This window comes from Eutrigla gurnardus, assembly GCF_963514095.1.
Source record: "Eutrigla gurnardus genome assembly, chromosome: 19".
Classification (NCBI taxonomy): Eukaryota; Metazoa; Chordata; class Actinopteri; order Perciformes; family Triglidae; genus Eutrigla; species Eutrigla gurnardus.
The window spans coordinates 13,754,788-13,777,375 of NC_139930.1; the positions used below are offsets into that span (position 1 = coordinate 13,754,788).

The window sequence follows — 22,588 nt, forward strand, 5'->3', positions numbered from 1 at the left end:
ACTTAATGGAGACCATTTTAACTGTCCTTTCCCAGCAGCTATGAAATTGCAACTCCGTCACTATGCAGGCTTGTGCAATAATGGAAGCAGTGACATCTTGTGGTCGCGATCAGGAACTACAGCAATAGCGAACCGCATTGGATTTCAAATTAAAAGTTTAATTATTGTTGTCAGTGGGTTATTCAGACAACAATATAGATATTAGAGGTAAGACCTAAGAACAGTGATTGGTAAATCTACACAGCATTATTGAGTTTGCATTTACTTCCCCCCCTGATTTTCCACGTTTTACGTCATAGTCAAACTAAATATATTTTCGGGTTTGGACTGTCAATTGAGAAAATAATCAGCAGGTCTTTGATAATGAAAACGATGGTTGGTTGCAGCTTGACTTATATCTATGTCATCACCAAATAGACTCAGGTGAGTGAAAAACATGACGGGCAGCACAACATTACGACCAAATGAGTGACAAACATCACATGAATAAATTCAATTATCTCATATAATAACTGATAACGTGCGTTTGGACAGGGATTTTTTTTTGTGAGCCAAATATTTTTATTTGTTTGCTATTTGAAATATTTCACATATAATATACACTATATATATATATATATATATATATATATATATATATATATATATATATATTATATATATATATATATATATATATATATATATATATATATATATATATATATATATATATATATATATATATATATATATATATATAGCCGACCTGAAGTAAATTAGTTTTATCTCCATATCACATTAAATAAATATGATAAATATGTATGTTTTAGCATTTAATATCAATTTGGCTAATTGTCCTTTTATTTAACTGTGTTTGGGCGTCATTACCTTGTGAAGCTGATGAGTCCACTCTGGAACTTTGTTGCAGTTTGTTACTTTAGTTCATTGTTTGCGGTGAAAAAGTAAAAAAAAGGGAAGAAAAAAATGGAAATGTTATACTTACAGAAAATGACGTTTAGCTAACAGTGATATATGTAGTTAGCTCTGGCGGTTTAAACTTTCCTCTCATGTCAATAAAAAAAATAAAAACAATACACTTCCGCTCTGCCCGGAAGTCCGTCACTTATTCGTTTCCACCATGGTTCCTCCGGTCGCAGTGTCACCGCTCATCAAGGTAATAACAAACATTAATTTCCCCTGAAAATTGTCAAGGTTGTGATTTTGTCAATTTAATGCGTAATTAAAACGCCAACTTTCCTCTTTGTGTGCATCTATCCGCTAACTGACCGTTGACGTTAACTGCCAGTTTGTTAGCTAATGCTAGCAATGACATTGGCAGACTCGTGCATTTCCTACACACACAATTGGGTTAAAATATGAATAATCTTCCAGGTCTGTGTGTGGTGAGTTCGTAATTACCATTACCCTACTAACGTTATTGGCAGAGCTGCACTCTTTAATCGTTTTGTAATGTAGTTAGCCTTATTCACTTGCGCAGCTGAAGAGGACAAGTGGACCTCGCTCCTGTTATAGCCGTAACGTTGAATGAGCTAGTAGTGTTTAGAAGCAGTGAGGAGGACATCTTAAATATTGTCAAAGACAAATAACCGGACACGTATCACACAGTGAGCTGGTTAGTCACAGTCGTTTTACCAGCCTATAATTGTAAATGTTTGTTCTTTCAGACGGCAAGATGGTCTGCTCTGCTGATCGGCGTCTTCTATGGCAAACAGCGGTTTGGTAAGTTCTGCGCATGCGCGATTCGTCTATCTGTCAATGTCCAAACTTCAAGGACAACAGTCAGAAAAAAAGTTATCCAAACGTTTTAAAAGTGTCATTTAGTCCAATAAACGGTACTTTAACGGTGCTTATATCACTAAAAAAAAAAAAAAATCTGAAACACCTGGACTACCCTTACTTTTACATGGGAGGCAAATTCAGATGAGTTCTCATCATTTAAACATGTAGTTTTTCTAATGGGATATTAAGATGATTAATATTTGTTGCATATCTGCCTGGATTGAGTGGACATAATCCTGTTTAGATCTTTAACATATATATGTTGTGAATCTATAAGTAAACTGTGACTCTTATTTCTACATGATTAGGATACTTTTTTACACTACACAAAGCTAAAATAAAGACCATCAGGGTTTGTTTACGAAATAACGACCGGTTGTTGTTGTGTTGTTGTTGTTCAGACTACCTAAAGCCCATTGCAGAGGAGGAGAAGAAGGTTGAGGCGGCGGAGAAAATGGCCAGAGAGGAGCAGGAGCGCATTTACAAACAACTGTCTGAAGGTAACACAGGACCACACACACACTCTTTGTTCCTGTCAAACACAGCTTTTATTGTGGTTTTCCAACAGGGAATGCCACATTTCAACATCACGTTCCCAAACTGTCTTATTTACACACTTTCCCCTTGTTCTCTTTCCAGCAAATTCTGACACCATCCTCAAATGAACGACCTCTGGACCTGCATCATAATGTTCCAAACTTAATAAAAACAAAACATATTTTTCATGTAATAATCAGTGTCTGTTTTCCATGTGTCCATCTTCATACTTAAATAGAAAATTACACCAAACTGGTTTGTCATCTAATTGAGGAGGATAACTCAAATTAAACTTTGAGTCTTCAGTTTGTAAATTGCATGTAATACAAAGACATAACATACTGTAGCACACGCACTTTTTCACTAGAGTGCAGGTGTGTGTGTGTGTGTGTGTGTGTGTGCCTGTCCTTCAGTAGGAGATGAGCATGCTTGTAATCCCGGCCTAGTTTAGCAGCAATCCCAGGATTGGGGTCAGGGACCCGTAGTAGAAAGTGCAGTGTGGACAGAAGTGTTCTCTCAATGCTCTTGTGCAATGTTGTTACCTCCATCGTGAACTCTGCATTACCTTACAGCATTATATAGTACATGCTACAGCATTGCAATTCTGATAGCATAGACGAGTGATTGCAGATGAGGTTATAGTTCTCAAATAAAATTAGTCTTCGTTTTCAATAAATTAAACTACTGATATATCCATAAAAGTCAATTTCCTCAACTGGATGCTAAGTCTGGGAATAATGAGTTGCCAAACAATATGTATCAAGCTAGTGATATTTTAGTTTGTAAACAAGTTTCAGTTTTCATCCCCGGCAATAAATCACTCGGTTACCCCCATAAAAATACATTTGCTTTATTTGGGGCATTGTTGTACACATGGAGAGGCAAGCGTTAAAATACCGACTGTAAAGTAAGTCTATGTTAAGGGTTATTACGTCCACTGCATATCAAGGTACATGCCTAATATTACATGGTCTTCTCTGATGCACCCACACTTGTTCATTAGTAAGTTGAGGCAAGAATCGTTAAAACCACATTTTAATAATTTAAGGGAATACGAAGTGACTTAACGCCCCAATGGCCACAAACCACACACTTTCACTAATTAAAAAAAGTAGCATCTATATCTTAACTAGAAAAATATTATTTTTTTTATATTTACAGGGAGGAAGGAAGTATGTACAAGTCATTACAAGAAGTTCTTTTGTCTCAATCAGCTGTCGGCAGATGCATGACAGATAAGTGGTTTGTATGGTTGCCTCACAACAGTCCTGGCTTCAGATCACTGACCTGATCCTTTCTGTTCAGTCCTCTCACATCAAAATACATCATCACTAGCTATTTTAAATACCATTACTGTCCCTGAACAAGACACTGGCCCCAGAAGCCGAGTTAGTCCTGGGTTTGGGGCTCTAGAGCTCCTGAACCCTGCTCCTATTGAGGATGGGTCCAACCAACCAACTCGTTTCCAGATTCAACATTCTCTTATTATATATTATATACAAGACATTTGTAATTGTTTATTCACAAAACATAATATATTCTCAGTTCCTCTCTAATGTATGTACAGTATGAAGGCATCATGATAAGCAACTACAGGCTTGTTTGCAGACAGTTAAGCTAAAGTTCTAAGCCATTGCCTCTATATTCATATAAAGTAATACTCTACAAAAAAAGCATAATTTACTGACAGTCTCAAGCTTGTCTATCTTTGGCTCTCTGCAATAAAGGTAAACAGACTCTCATTTGTAAATGGAATGTGACTGGAAGTAGAGAACATGGAATTATTGTGAATATATGTACAGGAGTTAAATTACAGTTTTATGTACTAATTAAATTAATTTACATCCCGAATCCCTAAATAAATATTACATAATGTACAATATACAGTATGTTTGAAAAGAACGCTCCAAACATGATATACAATCTACAGCAAATAAGTACTTGTGTACTTACTACACAGAAGTATTTACATATTTCCTCTCTTTTTTGCTGTGCTTCATAACTACATTAAAGAAACTAAAGAAGCGGATATCGTATGAGGATGAGTAAAAGCCTGAGATTCAAAAATCATTGATTCACATTTAATAAAAGCAGAAGTAGTCATGACTGTTGTTCCTCAGTGATGCTTTCCAAGATGTGGTTTCCTGCTTTGGTCTGAATTCATTTTTGGCCTCTTTGTGTCCTCTAAAGACAAATCTTTGCTCTTCTTGGTGTGGATTCTCTCCTTGTTGAGGTTTTTCCTTTTCTGATGCGAACCTGAAGAAATACTACGGTGCTGTGCATTCACTCACATATCCGTCTTCCTGACTTTATTGCATGTTTTCCTTGGCGGTGAGATTGACTGGCTGGCTGGCTGCGGTGCTCAGGTAATTCTGAAGTCAGTCAGCTGTGTGCACTCCCATCACGTGCACGGCCTTTTGACCTTCTAGCACACTGAGCAGGTCTTGGAGCCTCCAGCGCTGGGGTTTGCAGCAGCTGGTAGACAGACACGTATCGAAGAAGGAGTCAGTACATTTGTGGATCAGCAACATTTATCAATTAGGCATGCTTTTGTCTTTTGGCTAATTTCAGTATTCAAAATAAACACAAGTGTTTCTGGGATGCTGGTACTTGCTCTCCATAGAGTCACACTTCAATGAAAGCCATCAGGTGATACACAAATGACTGAGCCTGGGCAAAGATCATGGCAACAGTTCTAATACATTTAACAGTTGTGCGATTATTCCAAAGAATCACTGCACCTTTACTGCCTGTGGTTCCCTCTTTAGCAGCCTTCTCATCCGCTATGGCTTTCATTTTAGCCTCATACTCTTCTTTTTTAGCATTCCACTCCTTCCTGTTGTTTAGGATGCCGTCCAGCATGGGCTGGATTTGTGGGTGGAAGCGAGAAAACTCCTAAAAAGAAAAGATGTTAAAAAAAAGTGAGTGAGCGCATGTGCTTTTATTTGGTCAGACCTGCCATAAAGGTTGATGAAATTACACAAATTTGCTTTAGGCAAACTAAAAAGAACCACATAATCAGTGCAGTGTTAAACATTACCTTATAGACAAATGTGCAGACGAAGTCAATGAAACCACACTGCATCTTTGGTAGTTCTGCGGAATGGTTCCTGTCCATCATGGGCTGGTGGGAGGGACAGAAAGTGCTTCAGTCACTCAAAAAACATTTTCTCCATAGTTTCTGAGAACTGGTGAGTTCATGTTTTTAACATTTTTGTGCTAAGGAGCTTAATGTGCACACTTGATCCATGTGTCACTGTGGGTTGCTTAAACACGAAAACAGACCAAATGTGTCAGTATTTCAGTATCTGCACAACTTGCCGCTGTCAACAAGGCAACAGGCCACTGGATAGTAAAAAAATCAACAAAAAAAACACAACAAAATACAACAGAAAATAAAGCAAAGGTTTCTAATTCTTGTGTTCCATATATTCAATATTTTATTCAATCAACAGCCTCTCCAGTGTCAGTATAAAAATATACACACATTCACAAAAGCAATTTGTAAACTCACAATTGGTTGTTGCTCCAGTACTGTCTTCTCCAGGTCACCCTGCTCCCAAAACTCTGCTGCTACAGACAAGGCAACCTAAAAAAAAGATTCACACGGTCAGTTATATTTAGAAAAAGCCGGTCACAAAAACTCAGTGAGACCACTTTTTTTTTCCTGAAACAAATTGTTGTGCTTCTCACCTTGCTCTGTACCTCCCAAGGCTTTGCGATGGCTGACAAGTCACATGCGGTCATCATCATTGCCCTGAAATATAAAATAAAAGATTATAGCAATATAGAAAAGAAATATAAAAGAAAAATGAACAAAGAACATACATGCTCGTTGTACTCACATGACGATTTCTTTTCTGGTCGTTTCTAGAGACATGAAATCGACCCATTTTTTCTCATCCTCATATGTGTGTGAAAGGTCCACAATCTTCTGAAACATGGTTCTTTTCCTAGTGAGGTAGGAGGAGAATAGGCATTTTACCATTTATCATTGTATTTTTTACAGTGTAAAGGTAACAGAAAGTAAAAGAGGGAGTAATCAAGGATAGCGAGTCATTGAGAGACTATGCTGACTTGAAATAGAGAGCCAGGTCAGTGGCGATGATGGCGATGTCCATTAGATGAATCACATGGTCTACCTGGCGCCTGTGAAGGTTCTGGTAGATATTCAGTGACTGCAGAGGAGATGACAGAGACGTGCGTCAGTCATATTCGGTGACTGGAGGATGTGTTAAGGAACGGACAGATCTAGTCGACCTCTCCTTTCTCACCTCGTCAGCCAAGAGGAACTTCCCAATCTCGAGATGGTGTCGTTCCAAGATGGAAGAGCCATGCAGCTTGGCCAGAGGGTTGCCAGATCTGTTAAACAAAAAACAAATTCCTCAGATAGCAACAGAATTGGACATGACATTTACAACATCAGTTCAGCTTTATGGGCTATTTAAAGGATCATTGACGCCTTAACTACAGATTGTTGGGGTCTTTGGTCTGGTGGCTTCAGGACAATTATTGTCCAGACTAGGGGCAACAAGGAGTCAAGTGTCCAATGAGGCACACTACTATGTGGTCCATAAACTGTAGATGCCATTAAGTGAACTTTGAAAGACTCGAAACTTGCTAGAAATATCTAACTCCCCACAGCAAACATTATGTCTGATTTTATTGTAATCAAAGCTGTTTTATCAGTGGACGGCCATGCGGTCTAATGGCTTGAGATGCGTTGAAACTTGAACATTAGCTAACATTTAGATAGAAGGTGGTATAAAGTATGTGCACCTACTGAATACAGTGACTATTAAGCATTATTATGGCACTAACACACAGCGCTTTTATTTTTGTAGGCCAACTCTCTGGATACAAGAACGCTTACTTGACTTGGTACAAGTTGTTGGTCCCTCTGTGATCAATATCATGAAGGAAGCCAGCAGTTATCATGGCCATTACCTCCAAGTCAGTGTAGTATCGTTTCAGCACTCCTGTCTGAGCACAAAGAGGCACACGCGAAGTGGTCAGAAGAAAGAAAATACACAACAATCTTTCAAAGGCACTGAAATGGATAATAAAGTGCTTGCAGGAAAAAGTGCTACCGTTAAGAGTGTGAACATGGTCTGTCCCACATTGAAGCCATGACGCCAGTTGTGGTAGGTGATTCTCCTGTAGCCTTTACTGATTGAGTACATGAACCGAACCAGCACCTACGAGGAAAGAATCGATTAAATCATGTGGCGCTTTATAATAATGGATGACGATGTTGCATGGGTGTGTAGATCACCTCTTGAGGGATCTGGAACTTCTTGACCACCCCGACCTCATAGTACATCTGGATCGCACACTTCACCAGTTCCATTTCTGTGCAGTTAAAGTCTGAAAAGTGGAACTGGTAGATCTCAAACTTCTTAATCAGTGGAGGTAGGTCTTTTTTCTAGGAGGGAAATGAACGAAACAAACGTTATTTTAATGAAGTGTCAATGCGCCTTAAGGGTTAGTGTGCTACTTAGGTTGTTAGTGTTACCAAGATATCTAGGAGCTCCTCCTCTTCACACTCACTGGGTTCCATGCCATAGACTTCTCTGGTGTTCTGGGACAAATGAGACAAACAATGATGTTGTAAGTAAGAATTGACAAAAAAGCAAGCACGAGATAATCATACTGAAAAGGACTGTTTCTGTTGACTCTGAAATAATTTCTTTCAAAGAAAGAAGGGAAGGGAAAGTATGCAGTACTGACCAGGACATTCTGAATCTCATCGTCCCGACATTTGACATGGTAGAGCACCATGTCTTGAGCGATTTCTTTCCGATTCTCCAGCTTGTTCATCTTGTCGTAGGTGTCTGGGTTCAAAACAGACCAGCCCAGGAACTGGGTCAAAGCCTGATAAAAAGGGATCATGTATTTCACAGATACATCCCAGATGAAATTGCTTGCTAGACTTTTCTTAACCACATCATATCAAGATGAGCCGTATCACAGTTTTTGATTTGATGCAACCTATTCATTGTATCCAAAAGAATGATGTGACAGAATTCAGTGTTAATATACCTCCATGAGCTGCTCGTCCTGATCATCAAAAGGCTTTCCGTCTTTTCTGTTGTAAAAAGTGGCCACACCAACTATCTCTTCTTTTTTGTTGACGATTGGCAGCGAGAGAACGTTTTTTATGGTCCAACCACTGCTGTCAAGTGGCTCAGTCTGAAAACAACAAAACAACAAGCAAAAGCATGCATTTTGTTTATTGTAAAGTCAACTTTGTTACCTTTCAGCTGAGTTTAGCCGTCTTTAATCTCTTACCTGAAACTGGAACATCTCGTCAGCAGCTGCATTCATAATGTTACAAATCTGAGGAGCAGAAATGAAACCGACTCATTGAGGTGGAAAATGTTCAAATACATTTGTTTTTCAATTGTTTTAACAGCTTGTAGTAATGGAACTTTAATGAAAAGAAACTCACAAAGCCGCTCTCGGCAACATAAGTAGGCAGGCCGCTACTCAAGGCCCAATGGTCTGGAGTCGGATTGCTGTGTAACAGACGGTCAAGAAGTTAGCAGATGACCAAATTGTAAATAAATAACGTAAAGCAAACAGTCGAATGAAAAAGATTTACATACGGTATAACCTTGATGTCTTCTTTTCCGTGTAAAATATAATCAATCACTTTGTAGAAAATTACTTCCTATAGGAATAATAAAACACAGATCAGGTTTAAGGGCAACATACGAGTGTAATAAGTAAGTAATAATGTTAGATAAATGAAATAAAAAGAACGTACCCTGCCATCAGGAGTGAGAGGGCCAGAGTAGGGGGGCTGATCTCCCATCAGCACTGGCCAAATATCAAAGAACTCCTGGATGAGCAAGAATACATTCAAACCAAAATTGCAGAGAAAAACGTCGGCACTTCATGGCAGCAAATGCATGAACACACACCATGGGATATTACATGCAAAGGCAAAGAAAGACACGCTACCTTCTCCTTTGTCATGTCTAGTAGACCGACAGAATAGCGGTCACAGTTGAGGTAGGCTCGGACTGTGTACAAGGCTTTGTGAAACTGTCGCTCAATGTCTGTCAGCTCTTCAAACACCTTGTTGGCGGACCACAGCAGCAGCTAGGGAAACACAGCACACATGCAGCAGTCAGCCCAGGCAGAAGCACATGCAGTGTAAACTCTGACTTGTATCGAAACGTGTGCAGGTTAACGTCCTTCACCTGTCCTTTACGGGTCTCGCAGCTGTGGAGGTAACTCAGGTGGTAGATCTTCAAGTTCAACGTGGCAATTTTCAGATACTTTAAAAAAAGCTAGATGGACAAACAAGAGAATGATAAATACATGATATGATACAGTGTTTGGATCAATTTTGGCAGAACAGAGTCAATGACTAGGTTTGTTTGGATCACTCAAGCATTTTGCTAGTTGCAGAAAATTATGTGCAAGTAAAATTAATCTGTGTTGATGAAACTGTCATCTGTCATTTTGATACATAACAGACTAAATGACTGATTATAGTAACTGTAGGTAAATTCACATCAGTGTGCAAAACAGCTACATGACTCAAAGCTCACTTCAGAATAAAAATAATAATATTTGAACATTATGACAAAACTAAGACATGCGAGATGTGTTGTGATATACAGTCATTCTTTGACAAATCCCCAACAAACCAGGGAGCTTCATCATTGTGTCGATACTCATTTGGTTTCTATGCTCCATTACACTCTTTTTTTTTAAGAATAAAATAAAGAGAGTGCTCTTAAATTAATTTGAATTATTGTCTAAAATGTAATAAAATATCATCATTCAAGACATGTTTAATATATTTAATGGGTTAATTTAAAAGGTAATGATGATATTCAAGCAACGTCATGTATGTGTTATAGAAATACTAGAGAATTCTTTCAGATAATATATGGTACTGAAATGTTACATATTTATTTTTTTGCTAATGATGCCATACCCTGTCTTATGGTTACATGCTGATAATAAGATCTAAGTCCATAACTGACCTGACCACCCAAGCTTATTTCCATTCTGAAGCTTAGTTTACTACCTAATTGGGATTAATGACCTAACGTATACTGAACACACCCCGTTCCGGCTCGTAAAGACCTTGATGATCTACCAGTCGGCCCGAAGGGAATTCCCTCCCTACTACAGTGAGACACTGATGGTCGTCGTCTTTAAGAGGTATCATCACAATTTGTGATACTCAAGAACAATCAAAACTGTGCAGAAACAGATTCTGTACAATAGTTAATTTAACAAGGCGTCACTGCTCTGCTCCGACTCTCTATGTGCTTTAGCTGTGTGCTCTTATTGGTGCCTGTGTGATTAGGACTCACATCTTCATCCTCAGCAGTGAAATGTGGTCCTGTGGTCTTGTTTAGAGCCATGATCACAGCTACCATGTCTTTGCCGTTGAGGATGGGCGTGGCCAGAATGTTCCGCGTCGTGTATTCCGTGAGGTCGTCTACGAATGAGCTGAAGTGCGGGTCCTAGGAGACGGATAATACATTGTTTGAGTACATATAAATTATACTTGCAGGACGTTACATCACAAATGCTTCTTTACTATTACTGTCTACATTTAAAAGAGATAAAAATATGATCCAAAGTTACATCTTTTGTTCGTATAATAAGACGTATTCCAGTTTGACAGATTATTCATGTTCAGTTAGTGTATTGTAGAATATAGTCATGAATGGATTCATTAGGCATCGACATTAATTGCTGTCAAAATAGTACTTTTATGAAGTAGAATATCACTTTTTAAATTCTGCAAGGGAGGCAAGTCATTTTATTACAATTTTGACCAAAATCCAAGACCATTATTGTAACAATAAGCCAGATGAATAGTGGAAAAGTACCGAAAATCATGTACTTCTTTTGTAACAGCAAAATGTCCCACAATCACAGGACAACCGGCTGGTTTCCTGTGTGATTATGAAGATGATTTAATTATGAAACTACAGTACTTTAAATTTAAAATCGGCATAACACATTAAGGATGTAGTTTAGTCTGTAGACTAAAGAGAAGAAAATCAAATATCAGTCAACAATCACAGTTTTGACCAAATGCCTCCATATCGATATTGTTTGACTGTTGCTTTTACAAAATATATTGATATTTTTTGATAAATAATCATGACTAAGTGGGTAAAGGCAAATAACAGCTAGAACAATCTGGTAGGTTGAAATTACATCACTTTACTGTAACGCAGCCTTTAAAATCAGGAAAAGACGACACTTAAGGTATATTATACTATCACGATATTCCAAAATCTATCACAATATTAATTCAATATTGATATATCGACATATTGCCGAGCCTTCTGCGTTTGATCTGTTTTATATTCCTGCTGACTAAATGCCAGAGGCGTCTAATCCACAGCTAGAGCAGAGGCTGATGGGATCTGGAAATAAATGGATTATGTCTGACTAGGGGATTTACACACTCATAGATACGTGTCTCTAACCTTTTACTTGTCTACAACCATCGTGGGTTTAATGGAATCCATGAAAACATACAGATTCAACAAGGACATATCTATTGACTATTGTAGAAACATATAACTGTCCAGTTTGAGAATATCATAATACATCAAAATATTCAGCAAAATATTTATAAGCTTTTACTTTAGGAGTGGGTGCTGAAGCTACACAAATGTTTTAAATTGAGCTTTTTACAAATTAAAACTACATAAGAGGGTAGACTATTATTCTAGATTGCATCTATTGTATTCTAACTGCTAATAGCTAATTTTCTATAATGGGGTTTGTAGAATACATTTTCACAGTTTGCATCATTGTAAGTATTTAGTTCAAAGCCCAAAGAGTTTATGGCTAGTCCCAACGAAATATCACTTGAAGGTTGCTCCTTATTTGTCTCTTTATTCTATGAAATTAAAACTGTGACATATGTGATACGTGTAATTATACTATAGCCCTGCTGTCTTTTTTTAAATGTGAACTATCACGATTGTCCATTTGCAAAATGCTATTTTTAGGCTTGAGCTACATCTGTTTCACTGGGATTACTTTGGGGTCAAGAATATTGTCCATCATATTCCAACATGTTAGTTATTCTGAGTTTTGATCGTCATCAAAGTGATGCAAAAATATCAGACAAATCCAATATTCAAATCTAATAGCACCAGATTTATTTAAGGGAAACACAATATGAAGTCTTGGCACAGTTTATTATCACTAAGGAGTGGATTTAAAAGAAAACATTCCCTGACAAAGGCCTTAAAGCCATGCTTTGTGTTGTATGCTGATGTATTTACATACAAACTGTGCAGTGCAGTTTTAACTTGGCTATTTGTCACATTTTCAGCAGGACCTCTTCTTAAATGGTTAGGGTTGTTAGAGTTAACAGACTTGCTTGATGATTGAGCATCATGAACGACACTGTGACAGACAGCAGTGTAGAGATGCTCAACATCTGCACCACACTCAGATGGAGCTTCATCATTCTACGTTTAAGTTTCTGCTATTCCATCGGTTTCCCCCACTAACCTCTGTGACGTCTTTCACATTAACGGTCTTCTTGGTCAGGGCCACGTGGCCCACTATTCCCATGTCCAGCGGATAGACGATCTCAGAGTCTGGCGGCACCACGCAGTCATCCAACTCTGCCTCTGTGCTGACATTGAAGAGCCTCGTGGCGAGTTCTCCGATGCCGTTCCGCTGACGGTACATGAACAAGCTGCACCGGTCGGCGTGGATGAGTGCACCGATTCTCTTCAGGATTTTGAAGACCACCTTTTCCACATTGATATTCTCCTGCATGTCTTTGATCAACTCGTACATGATTTTGCTTTCTTCGACCTTGAAAGATGGAACGAAACGTAGCCCAATTTATTATTAGGAGAGAGAAGGACCTTCATAATTATTAGAGCATATATTGCATGCGAATAGCTTTCTGTGGGTTAACTCAGATTGCTCATCTAGTTTGGTCTCCACCTGACCTTTTTTCTCTTGATAAATAAGTAGTGAAAGAATTAAATTTACCTGAGTGAGCTCCTGGAACTGGCTGAAGTCAATCTGTGTGTCTGGGAGTCCTGACACCTTCGATATGGAGGCAGGGCTCATCTTCTTGCCAAAGTACTGTTTAGCAAATGCAGGGTTCTCCTTGAGGAACTTTTCCACATCTTCCTTTTGCACACTCATGGTTCCTTCTTCCTCCTCTTCTCCCAAACGATCCTGTCTTCTCCCTCTTCAGCTCAGTGATGGAGCTCCCGCTCTGTCCAACGCTTCCCTTTATGAGCTACTTCCAATGTCTCTGAATAGAAATTACAGAAAAATAATAAAGCAAAACAAAACACATAGACGCAACTTTATCCAGTTAGTCCACTTAAGAAAAACAATCATACCCAGGTATTACACACAAAGAGAGAAAACAGAAGCGGACACATTCAAAAATATATAATCCCCCCCTATTCGTGGGATGAGCGGACTGAGTGAGGGAGAGCCCTGAGGAGAGGGCAGAGGGCTGAATCCAAACAATCCGCTAAACTTGTCAGCTGATCATATAACCGATGTTTCCCAGCCCCCGATGCGCTTCAGTACATTCATTACATTTGTAACGGCACAGATGGGTCAAAGAAATCTGCTTCCTACAATTAGCAATTATTTCCCCCCTATTTCCTAATTTCTTTCCTAATGTGCACAAAGCCTAACAAAGCTGACAATTGACTTAATCAGCAGATATCAACCACTTAAGTTGGAAATAAATATCCAAACAATATTAAACCCTAAAACAAAAAGGTATAAATCTGGATATTACTCTCCCGGAAAGATCATTAGCTGTAATTAATTCACAAAGCGTGAGCATCCGCTGTAGAGGCTTGGGATTTGCTCATTGGTTCTATTTGAAATCCACATTTCCTTGCACAGATATGTGTAACTTAATAGACACTTGATTGTATTTGCCAATCCTTGCATATGTACCTTGTGTACAATTATAACCATGTGACATATTCAATGAAAAGCTGATCACAAAGAAAATTGGATCCATCTTTACACAGGTTTCTTGTACACTTTGAGAGAAATCAAAATAAACCCCTGTATTTCTGATGAACTTCCTATTTAATGAGTGATAGAAATACAGAAGTATGAGAACACATGTTTTGCTACTCTAGATCTTCCATATTATTTTTAAGTTTATGACTCGTCATCTACAGAATGCAGTTTCTGTCTCTCTCTCACACATGCAGGTCTACCTGTAGAAGCTCTTTAAGTCCTTATTAAACAAAGCCTCCTCTGGCATAAGCCCTATTTAGTTAGGACACTAGCTGATTATCTCAGCACCCCAACTCCCCTCTTTCTCCTCATGCACGTCTACCTGCAGTTCCCTGTTCCCTGGGTTTCCACTGTTATGACTTGGCCAATGATGTCCAGAGGAGTCTGAGGGAGGAAAGCCAGCTAGAAGACACAGATTTTACATCGGTGAGACAGTGATGTCAGCAACACACACGATGTGGGAAAACACGTTTTGTGCTTCTGTAAGAAAGTTAATCCTTTCAGGACCTCTATAATAAGGTTTCATAAACACCTTAAACGATAATCTGCCTGCACTATAATAGATTAGGACCACTGCACGTCCAACGTGTGTGTGTGTGTGTGTGTGTGTGTGTACAGGCATGTGAGAAAATTAGGACACCCCATTAAATAATCAGCTTTTTATTTAGAAATGGTTCACATATCAATGTCCAGTCATGTTTTTACGTATTTTTCAAAAAGAAAGTGATTTAATTGCAATTTAACAACAAAAATGAACATTGTTTGACAAATCAAAAAAAAGAAAAAAAATTAAAGTATGTTTTTTAATGGAGGAAAAAGTTAGGACACCCTACCCCCTAATAGCTAGTGTTGCCCCCGTTGGCTGATATAACTTCAACAAGACGCTTTTTGTAGCCTTTTACCAGTCTCTGACATCGATCAGGAGAAAGTTTGGCCCACTCCTCAATGCAGAATTCTTTCAGCTGTGAGATGTTTGAGGGGTGTCTTGCATGTACAGCCCGTTTCAAGTCACTCCACAGCATTTCAATGGGATTAAGATCAGGGCTTTGACTTGGCCATTCCAGGACTCTCCACTTCTTCTTTTTTAGCCAGTCTTTGGTGGATTTGCTGGTATGCTTTGGGTCATTGTCTTGTTGCAGTATCCAGTTACGTTTCAGCTTTAATTTTTTGACAGATGGTTTCACATTTTCTTCAAGCACCCTCTGATACACAGTAGAATTCATGATGGATTCTAGGATGGTGAGCTGGCCAGGTCCTGCTGCAGCAAAGCAACCCCAAACCATGACACTGCCTCCTCCATGCTTCACAGTTGGTATGAGGTTCTTTTCTTGGAAGGCTGTATTTGGTTTACGCCAAACATGTCTTCTGTTCTGGTGTCCAAATAATTCGATTTTAGACTCATCTGTCCAAAGAACCTTATTCCAGAAGTTGTGGTCTTTGTCTATGTTCTCTCTGGCAAACTTCAGTCTGGCCTTAATGTTTTTTTTAGAGAGCAAAGGTTTCTTCCTTGCACACCTCCCATGAAAGTCAAACTTGTGTAGTCTCTTTCTGATTGTAGAGTCATGCACTTTCACACCGACAGTAGTCAGAACCTGCTGTAATTCCCGTGATGACATTTTAGGATTTTTGAGGACTTCTTTGATCATCCTGCGTTCTGCTCTGGGGGTAAACTTGCTTGGACAGCCAGATCTTGGCATGGTGGCAGTTGTCTTGAATGTCCTCCACTTATAAACAATTTTACGAATCGTGGAATGGCTAATGTTAAATTCTTTAGAAATCTTTTTAAATCCTTTACCAGACTCGTAAGCGGCCACAATCTTCTTTCTGAGGGCATCAGGAAGCTCTTTAGACCTCACCATGGCGCTCATCTCAACTTCTCAATTGTCAGGGGCACACCAAACTAAATCTGAGGTTTAAATAGGGCAAGGCTCCATTCAAATGCTGGGTAACAATCTACTAATCATGTGCACCTGATGTGATGCACCTGTTTGGGATTTTCAACATTTTAAGAGGGATAATATAGGGGGTGTCCTAATTTATTCCTCACCAGAAATTGCATTATTTTTTAATTAAATTTCACAGAAAGTTTTAAAAAGGCTTTTCTTATTTTTTTAATTGTTTAGTTATATTATTTGGATCCCTCAGTTTCATTAAAATTGACATTAAATACCCATATGTCCAAATATATTTTAAAATACACAGGATTTCATAAGGTGTCCTAATTTTTGCACATGCCTGTATATATATACACAACATAGAGTGAGAGTGATGGCGGCCACAGTGATTTAGTTTGGTCAGTTTAGTTTGGTTCTTCTGTGCAGCAACATGTTTTCTTTCATTCATTGTTGTTGTTGGGGTTTAGAGAAATAAAGTTACATTTTTTTTGCAATTGTTATTTCAGTGCATCTAAATGGGGACGTCTAGATATGCAATAGTACCACAACTACTCACGTGACACAAGTGTCATCCCTTCAGAAAAAAAATGCACCTTCTCTGTCAAGCTAGCAGTTAGCCATGTTGTTGTTTGTTGTTGTGTTTTCCCTCAGGAGAACCACTCCACGTTACAGAGTTTAGGTTTAGAACAATACCCCGCGTTAAGTGTTTAATCTCAAGTGTTTCTACAAAAGCCAGTCCTTCAAATGTGTGCCATAAATGAGATAACCTACATTGGTCACGGCGAGGTGGTTGTAATCTTCTTGAAAACTGGTTATTTCTTTGAAGTCGACGGCAAATGGCCAATTAAAATGCGGCTAGGCAATCAGGGGCAACGGCTCTGGGCATGCGCACTATTGTTTCCCGCACGCGCATACTTTTCCTCTTCGACTTGTATGGAACTGCGCTGTGTGCATTCAATGGGACCTACTTTGTCATATCGTGGCACGTTGAACTTTGACCCTCTTGCTTGTCTTTCTGCTGCGCAAATGATTGTGATACTGTTATATAATGATACATACAGTATTATATTAATTTATTAAAAAAAAAAAGAAAAACTCAGTACCACTCCTGCCAGCAGGTGGGGCTAGCCTGAATTAAAATATTCTCATACTTATTATCTGAACTTGGACTATTGGGATCACACCGAGTTTATCAAAAATGAAAATATGAAAATATATGCAAAGATCAATTCTTCTGTCAGGTAATATAGATTTAATGTTCTACTATTCTGTCGCTGTACCTGGTTGCAATGTTGATGTGAACCACAAGATGGCAGCAGACACACGTTGTTGCACCCACACACTCGGTCATGGAGAGGAATTGCACTAAAGTCAATACTTGGTTGACTGACATCCCCCAGACTTTTCATGTAGTTTATTAGTTGTTATGCATTTTATAGCTTTAATATAGCGGTCAGTCAACGAGGCATGCCAATGCTACAAAGGACAGAAGGACAAGCTAAAATAAAGCATTCAGTGTTATGAATATGTTCAATACAGGAAGCTATCTTTGTGGCTGGATGAAGTGAAAATACATTTTTTTTAAAGTCAGATCTTCCTAAACCTTTCCAGCTCAAGGACAATTAAATGTAACTTTTTTTTTTTTAACATCACAAAATACTTAACATGCCACAACCCCTAATACCAGGGAACATCTCCACGTTGTGTGAATGGGATGTACAGTACAAGCTTAATGTCCTTAAGGTCCTTAAGGTCCCCAGTCCCAGAACATGACGGTACTAAAATAGATGTAAATACACTAACCCCGCCGGTCAGCAGAGGGTGTAATGTTAGTCTTGTCCAGGTCCATCTGGTCCATCTGGTTATCAGTTATGATGATCATGACCTGAGGCTTGGAGCACGCTCTACTGAGATCAAAAGTTAGTTCACAGAAATGGTTTTACAGGATCAATAGAAGTACTTATTATCATCAATCGCACATTTCTTCACCGTAAACAACCACAAGAATGGCGGCAGGGTCACAGAGTCTATTGCAGGTCAATTTCAGGCGACACATGTAAGTTAAAGTAACATTAAAGTACAGAGCAGCAGAAAAAATAGAATATGTGTCTTGAATGGCTTGTTCATCTATTGTGTGGGGTGATTCTGCAGTTATTAACTTATTGTTATATGCATAAAATAAACAGATTAAAACATTTAAACTAATGCATAACAGAGGAACAATGCTCCACATGCAGGAGACTTTGGATTATAACATGCGTAACCTATTACAGTGTCATGCCAGTGATCAACTCATGTGACCGGGGGTTAAGCCGGGAAATGAGAGTTCATTATTTCACAGTGGAGAAAGTGAGACACAGAGTGAAAATGTGTGTGTGTGTGTGTGTGTATAAAACACCTTATCTAACTGTATTATGTGTGTTGATGTTATCAAGCGGCTCATCCCATTATCTGGAAAGTATGGACGGGTTTACAGGCTACCTTTAGGAGGATTACACATCGATTGCTCAATCGCTAGAAGAGAAAATAACCAGTTCTATTTACTCTCTCAAGCGGTGTGAGATAATGTTCTTAGCCTTAAACGCTGCAGAATTTACCAAATACTTAAACCCTATGCGGTAAACAGTCGGCATGTCCTTAATTTGCATTGTTAAAACTTATATTTAGATTGATATATTTTACATTTTGGAATTCAAAATTGAAATAAAGAAGCTTGTTGAGGTTTTAACCAGCATTTTAGTTATTTTTAGCACCCCTCGAGGATTTGTTTGTTGTGGCATTTTGAGAAAGGCATGTATTCTGTTATGATTTTGAGGAGTGCATGTGGTGAACTCACAACTTGAAGCAAGGTGGCCTCTTTAATACTAGAATCTGGATTTCTTGTGCAGCATTTACATTCTGCTGACTTTGAACAGTACTTTTCAGGCATGACATTTTTTTTTTTTTTTTTTTTTTATTTGGTCGTAATTGATTAAATAACTGTTTGCCATGAAATAGAAATGTTATTTTGTATTTAGTTTGTTTTCTTGTTTATCCTGCACGTGCTTGGAAGTTGAGTTTCACAAGCCGATTTGTACTTTGTGTACCAGTGTGGCACTTTGCCATAAACTCCAAAACCTCAGTGGCTTTTGTAAGAGACTCTCTCTTGGAAACGGCCTTTTCATAACAGACATTAACTTTATAATTTTTTTTTTTTTTTTGGAGGAATGACACCATAACAAACGATCTGGTGTCAGTGGCTGTGAATATTCATATTGTGGGGTCTAAAACTTTAATTAGCAAAAAAATGTCTTTCTTAAAGAACAATTGTGATGCAGACACTGATGCATTAATATTGATTTTAAAGGCCTGTTTGGATCATATGATTATTTTCTTAATACGCCAGACATCAGAGAACAAAGCTCAAATGTTTTTGTTGGCATTTTCCTTTAAAAAAAGTAAAGATTCAACTTTTTGGAGCAGCAAAAACTATGCTTCTTAAAATGATTGCCAGTTGAGTAAACTGAAAACAACTAATGATTAATTCTGTGCCACGCATGCCTTCACATTGGGTGTACTGTATGTTTGCACCTGCACCTGCTCAGATATGTTCCTGCTTTGCTTGCTTCCCATCAGTTACATAAAGGTCTGATTGTTTTTATAGTAAGTCTTGGGCAGGTTTCAACATAGAAGCCAGATTACCGTAAGTATTTCAACCCAACAGGATTACCTCTAGATTTAAGCACCTTATTTAGTTCCAAGCAATGAAAAACAGCCATAAGCTTGTCTGTGCTGTGTGTATATAAAGGCTGCAAGACCCACAAGACCCCATCCACCGGATAACCACGAACAGTCGTACATTTTCAACTCTTGGTGCTTCTTTGACTCCAAACAGGTAAGAAACTGACCTTTTTCTCATCTTAACTTCTTCTTCTTATTAGTTTGTGGATTTTCCTACAATTGTTTCAGAAGCGATCAGCAAACACTATGACATTGTGTTTTCTGAAAGAAGGGGAACTTTCTGTTCAGTCAGCTGTGACTGCTGAGACTTGGTAATCACCAGACTGTGTAACTTGGCGGTGCTATAATTTGAATTTGTGAAGACTTTTTAACTCAGAATGCATTTTTTCCAGCATTCAGTATCACAATAGTGCTACTATTTATCACGTATGAAATAGTGCAATATATTGTTGGAATGGTGCATTAATAAGTTTATTAAAGATGGAAAGATGGCAACTTTTTTTGTCCTTTGTGTCAAATACTGACAGCAACCATGTAGGAATAATCCCCCCGTCCTGACACACGGTTATGTTCATTACAGAATGGGTTCCTCTAAGCTGGCCCTGATGCTGGTCTTGCTGTCCTGCGTGGAGAGCTGCCTGTCCGCTTCCTGTGTCGTCGACAGCTTCACAGTCAAAGGGGACTTTGACCCCAAGAGGGTGAGAGGCAAATACACCAGCGTGCACGTTGAAAGGGAAGTAAAAGTAAAATGGGTTCTGACCGTCTTTTCTCCTTCCTTTTGCATCACAGTATGCAGGGAAGTGGTATGCCCTGCAGAAGAAAGACCCAGAGGGCCTGTTCCTGCAGGACAACATCTCTGCTGAGTACACCATTGATGACGACGGCTCCATGACCGCCTCCTCCAAGGGACGCGTCACTCTGTTTGGGTGAGTCACAGGGTCACATATCATCACATACTCGCCATGCGAAACCAAAGGCCAAAGGGTCAGTTTGGTCACCCAGACAGTCTTGATTGTTGAGGATAAATATGCAGCTTCCAGGGTCGGCAGCTAGGAACAGGTGTCGTTTTCTAAAAGCACATTCTGAACAGCATTAGCGACAAACTGGCTTTCTCTTGGATTATGGAGGATTAGGAAGAAACGAAGGAGTATGGAATTTGGGATTGAATGCAAACTTAACGAAATCTGATTTAAAGTGCTTGTAACATTGAAAGAGAAATGGTCAAACCTACTGTATACAGCATAAACAGTATGTTGTGATTGCATGGCCATTTCCTGTAAATGCAAAAGGGCAACGATATTAGCCAAAGACTGACTTTGACACTAACGTGTGTATCTTCATGTTGCAGCTTCTGGGTTGTGTGCGCCGACATGGCTGCTCAGTACTCCGTCCCCGACCCTACCACCCCCGGCAAGATGTTCATGAATTACCAGGGACTGGCCAGCTACCTGTCCAGCGGAGGTCAGCTCACATACCCCCTCTCCTCACACCCCTCACTTACCTCCTCAGTACTTTTCACACTCCCTAACCTCTTCCTTCATTCCCAAACCAGGTGACAACTACTGGGTGATCGACACCGACTACGACAACTACGCCATCACCTACGCCTGCCGCACCCTGAAGGAGGATGGCAGCTGCGAGGACGGCTACGCCATCGTCTTCTCCAGGAACCCCCGCGGCCTGCCTCCCGCCATCCAGCGCATCGTCCGTCAGAAACAGGAAGAGGTCTGCATGGCCGGAGAGTTCCAGCCCGTCCTGCAGTCAGGAGCCTGCTAAAGAGGAAGAGAGAGCGAAGCTGAGAGTCTGGCAGGCTTTGAAAGCAAGAAGAGAGAGAATGAAAGTGTGTCAGAAGGCCTGTGTGTGAGAGTGATGATGTGAGTGGACGGAGACAAACGTGTTTTAAAAAGCATGAGAGGAGGAAAGGAAAGTAGGACAGTGAAAAAAAGCTGCTTATGTCCAAGTGATTCCAAGATTTGCATCTGTTTTTTTGATTTCTTAAATCTATTTCCTCCTCATCCATTGTTTGTCCAAGGAAACTGTTACTGCTGCTTTGAAAGATTCAAATAAAAAATATTTTTCTAAACAAATTTACTTGAAGTTTGTCCCTTTTTGCAAATGTAGAAAATTTCACTTGCAAAATGTGTAAATGTGACCGTATATAAATCCCTTTGGTATAAAGCCTAAAGCATATTTAACATAACAACACAGAGGAACAATTGTCAGCAGTTGAGGCTTAAAAACATAAAGTGCATGTTGGCTATGTAAGTGGCTGTGATCCGTCCTGAGCTCAACAGCATGATGTTCAGAGAGGTTAGTCCTGTTATACACCAACTCACCTGTTGGGCCACTTAGCGTGCTCCACCATCATATCAGCAGCTTCCTGACAGAGCCTCTTTGTTTCTATAGCTGCTGTGTAATCCTGAAAAAAAAAATACACTGAAAACATGTTGTATTTCTTCAGTATTTGCAGTATCTTTTTACTTGGAATGTAAAATCACACCAGAGAGGATTCAAGGCTGTCAACCCCACATAGAAGACATTATAGTGTGATGCTGACATCTACTTCACTTATTATTCCATTATAGAACAAAGAAGTATGTTAGACACCTAATGTGCAGGTCGTGATGTTATTT

At 39.1% G+C, this 22,588-nt stretch overlaps 3 protein-coding genes across 3 annotated transcripts; 2 read left to right on the forward strand and 1 right to left on the reverse strand.

Moving 5' to 3' along the window:
* The first annotated feature begins 1,091 nt into the window (after positions 1-1,091).
* LOC311030079 (ATP synthase subunit e, mitochondrial-like) lies at positions 1,092-2,515 on the forward strand. The gene is made up of 4 exons (XM_084035626.1): positions 1,092-1,156; positions 1,668-1,722; positions 2,184-2,282; positions 2,422-2,515. The coding sequence occupies exons 1-4, from the start codon at positions 1,121-1,123 to the stop codon at positions 2,445-2,447; spliced, it is 216 nt and encodes a 71-aa protein (XP_083891752.1). The 5' UTR covers positions 1,092-1,120; the 3' UTR covers positions 2,448-2,515.
* Positions 2,516-4,526: 2,011 nt separating this feature from the next.
* On the reverse strand, positions 4,527-13,814 carry LOC311030035 (rod cGMP-specific 3',5'-cyclic phosphodiesterase subunit beta-like). The gene is made up of 24 exons (XM_084035546.1): positions 13,692-13,814; positions 13,330-13,598; positions 12,835-13,146; positions 10,659-10,811; positions 9,528-9,617; positions 9,286-9,426; positions 9,089-9,163; positions 8,928-8,992; positions 8,771-8,837; positions 8,611-8,658; positions 8,362-8,511; positions 8,050-8,193; positions 7,835-7,900; positions 7,595-7,744; positions 7,410-7,517; positions 7,193-7,302; positions 6,594-6,681; positions 6,397-6,497; positions 6,165-6,272; positions 6,013-6,076; positions 5,834-5,908; positions 5,360-5,443; positions 5,061-5,214; positions 4,527-4,794 (listed from the first exon to the last, which is right to left on the reverse strand). The coding sequence occupies exons 2-24, from the start codon at positions 13,486-13,488 to the stop codon at positions 4,745-4,747; spliced, it is 2,562 nt and encodes an 853-aa protein (XP_083891672.1). The 5' UTR covers positions 13,489-13,598; positions 13,692-13,814; the 3' UTR covers positions 4,527-4,744.
* Positions 13,815-20,000: 6,186 nt separating this feature from the next.
* Positions 20,001-22,042, forward strand: rbp4l (retinol binding protein 4, like). The gene is made up of 5 exons (XM_084036138.1): positions 20,001-20,109; positions 20,536-20,653; positions 20,745-20,881; positions 21,304-21,416; positions 21,508-22,042. Exons 2-5 carry the CDS (start codon positions 20,537-20,539, stop codon positions 21,729-21,731), a joined length of 591 nt encoding a protein of 196 aa, XP_083892264.1. The 5' UTR covers positions 20,001-20,109; position 20,536; the 3' UTR covers positions 21,732-22,042.
* The last annotated feature ends 546 nt before the right edge of the window (positions 22,043-22,588 follow it).

Bases quoted from the DNA above. Each gene is read 5' to 3' on its own strand.
- rbp4l (XM_084036138.1), top strand. From the start codon at position 20,537: ATGGGTTCCTCTAAGCTGGCCCTGATGCTGGTCTTGCTGTCCTGCGTG. The intron at 20,654-20,744 runs GTGAGAGGCAAA...TTTGCATCACAG, and splicing joins GGGACTTTGACCCCAAGAGG to TATGCAGGGAAGTGGTATGC. The intron at 20,882-21,303 runs GTGAGTCACAGG...TTCATGTTGCAG, and splicing joins GGACGCGTCACTCTGTTTGG to CTTCTGGGTTGTGTGCGCCG.
- LOC311030079 (XM_084035626.1), top strand. From the start codon at position 1,121: ATGGTTCCTCCGGTCGCAGTGTCACCGCTCATCAAG. The intron at 1,157-1,667 runs GTAATAACAAAC...TTGTTCTTTCAG, and splicing joins CAGTGTCACCGCTCATCAAG to ACGGCAAGATGGTCTGCTCT. The intron at 1,723-2,183 runs GTAAGTTCTGCG...GTTGTTGTTCAG, and splicing joins CTATGGCAAACAGCGGTTTG to ACTACCTAAAGCCCATTGCA.
- LOC311030035 (XM_084035546.1), bottom strand. From the start codon at position 13,488: ATGAGTGTGCAAAAGGAAGATGTGGAAAAGTTCCTCAAGGAGAACCCT. The intron at 7,303-7,409 runs GTAGCACTTTTT...CTTTGTGCTCAG, and splicing joins CCATGTTCACACTCTTAACG to ACAGGAGTGCTGAAACGATA. The intron at 6,077-6,164 runs GTGAGTACAACG...TTTATATTTCAG, and splicing joins ACCAGAAAAGAAATCGTCAT to GGCAATGATGATGACCGCAT.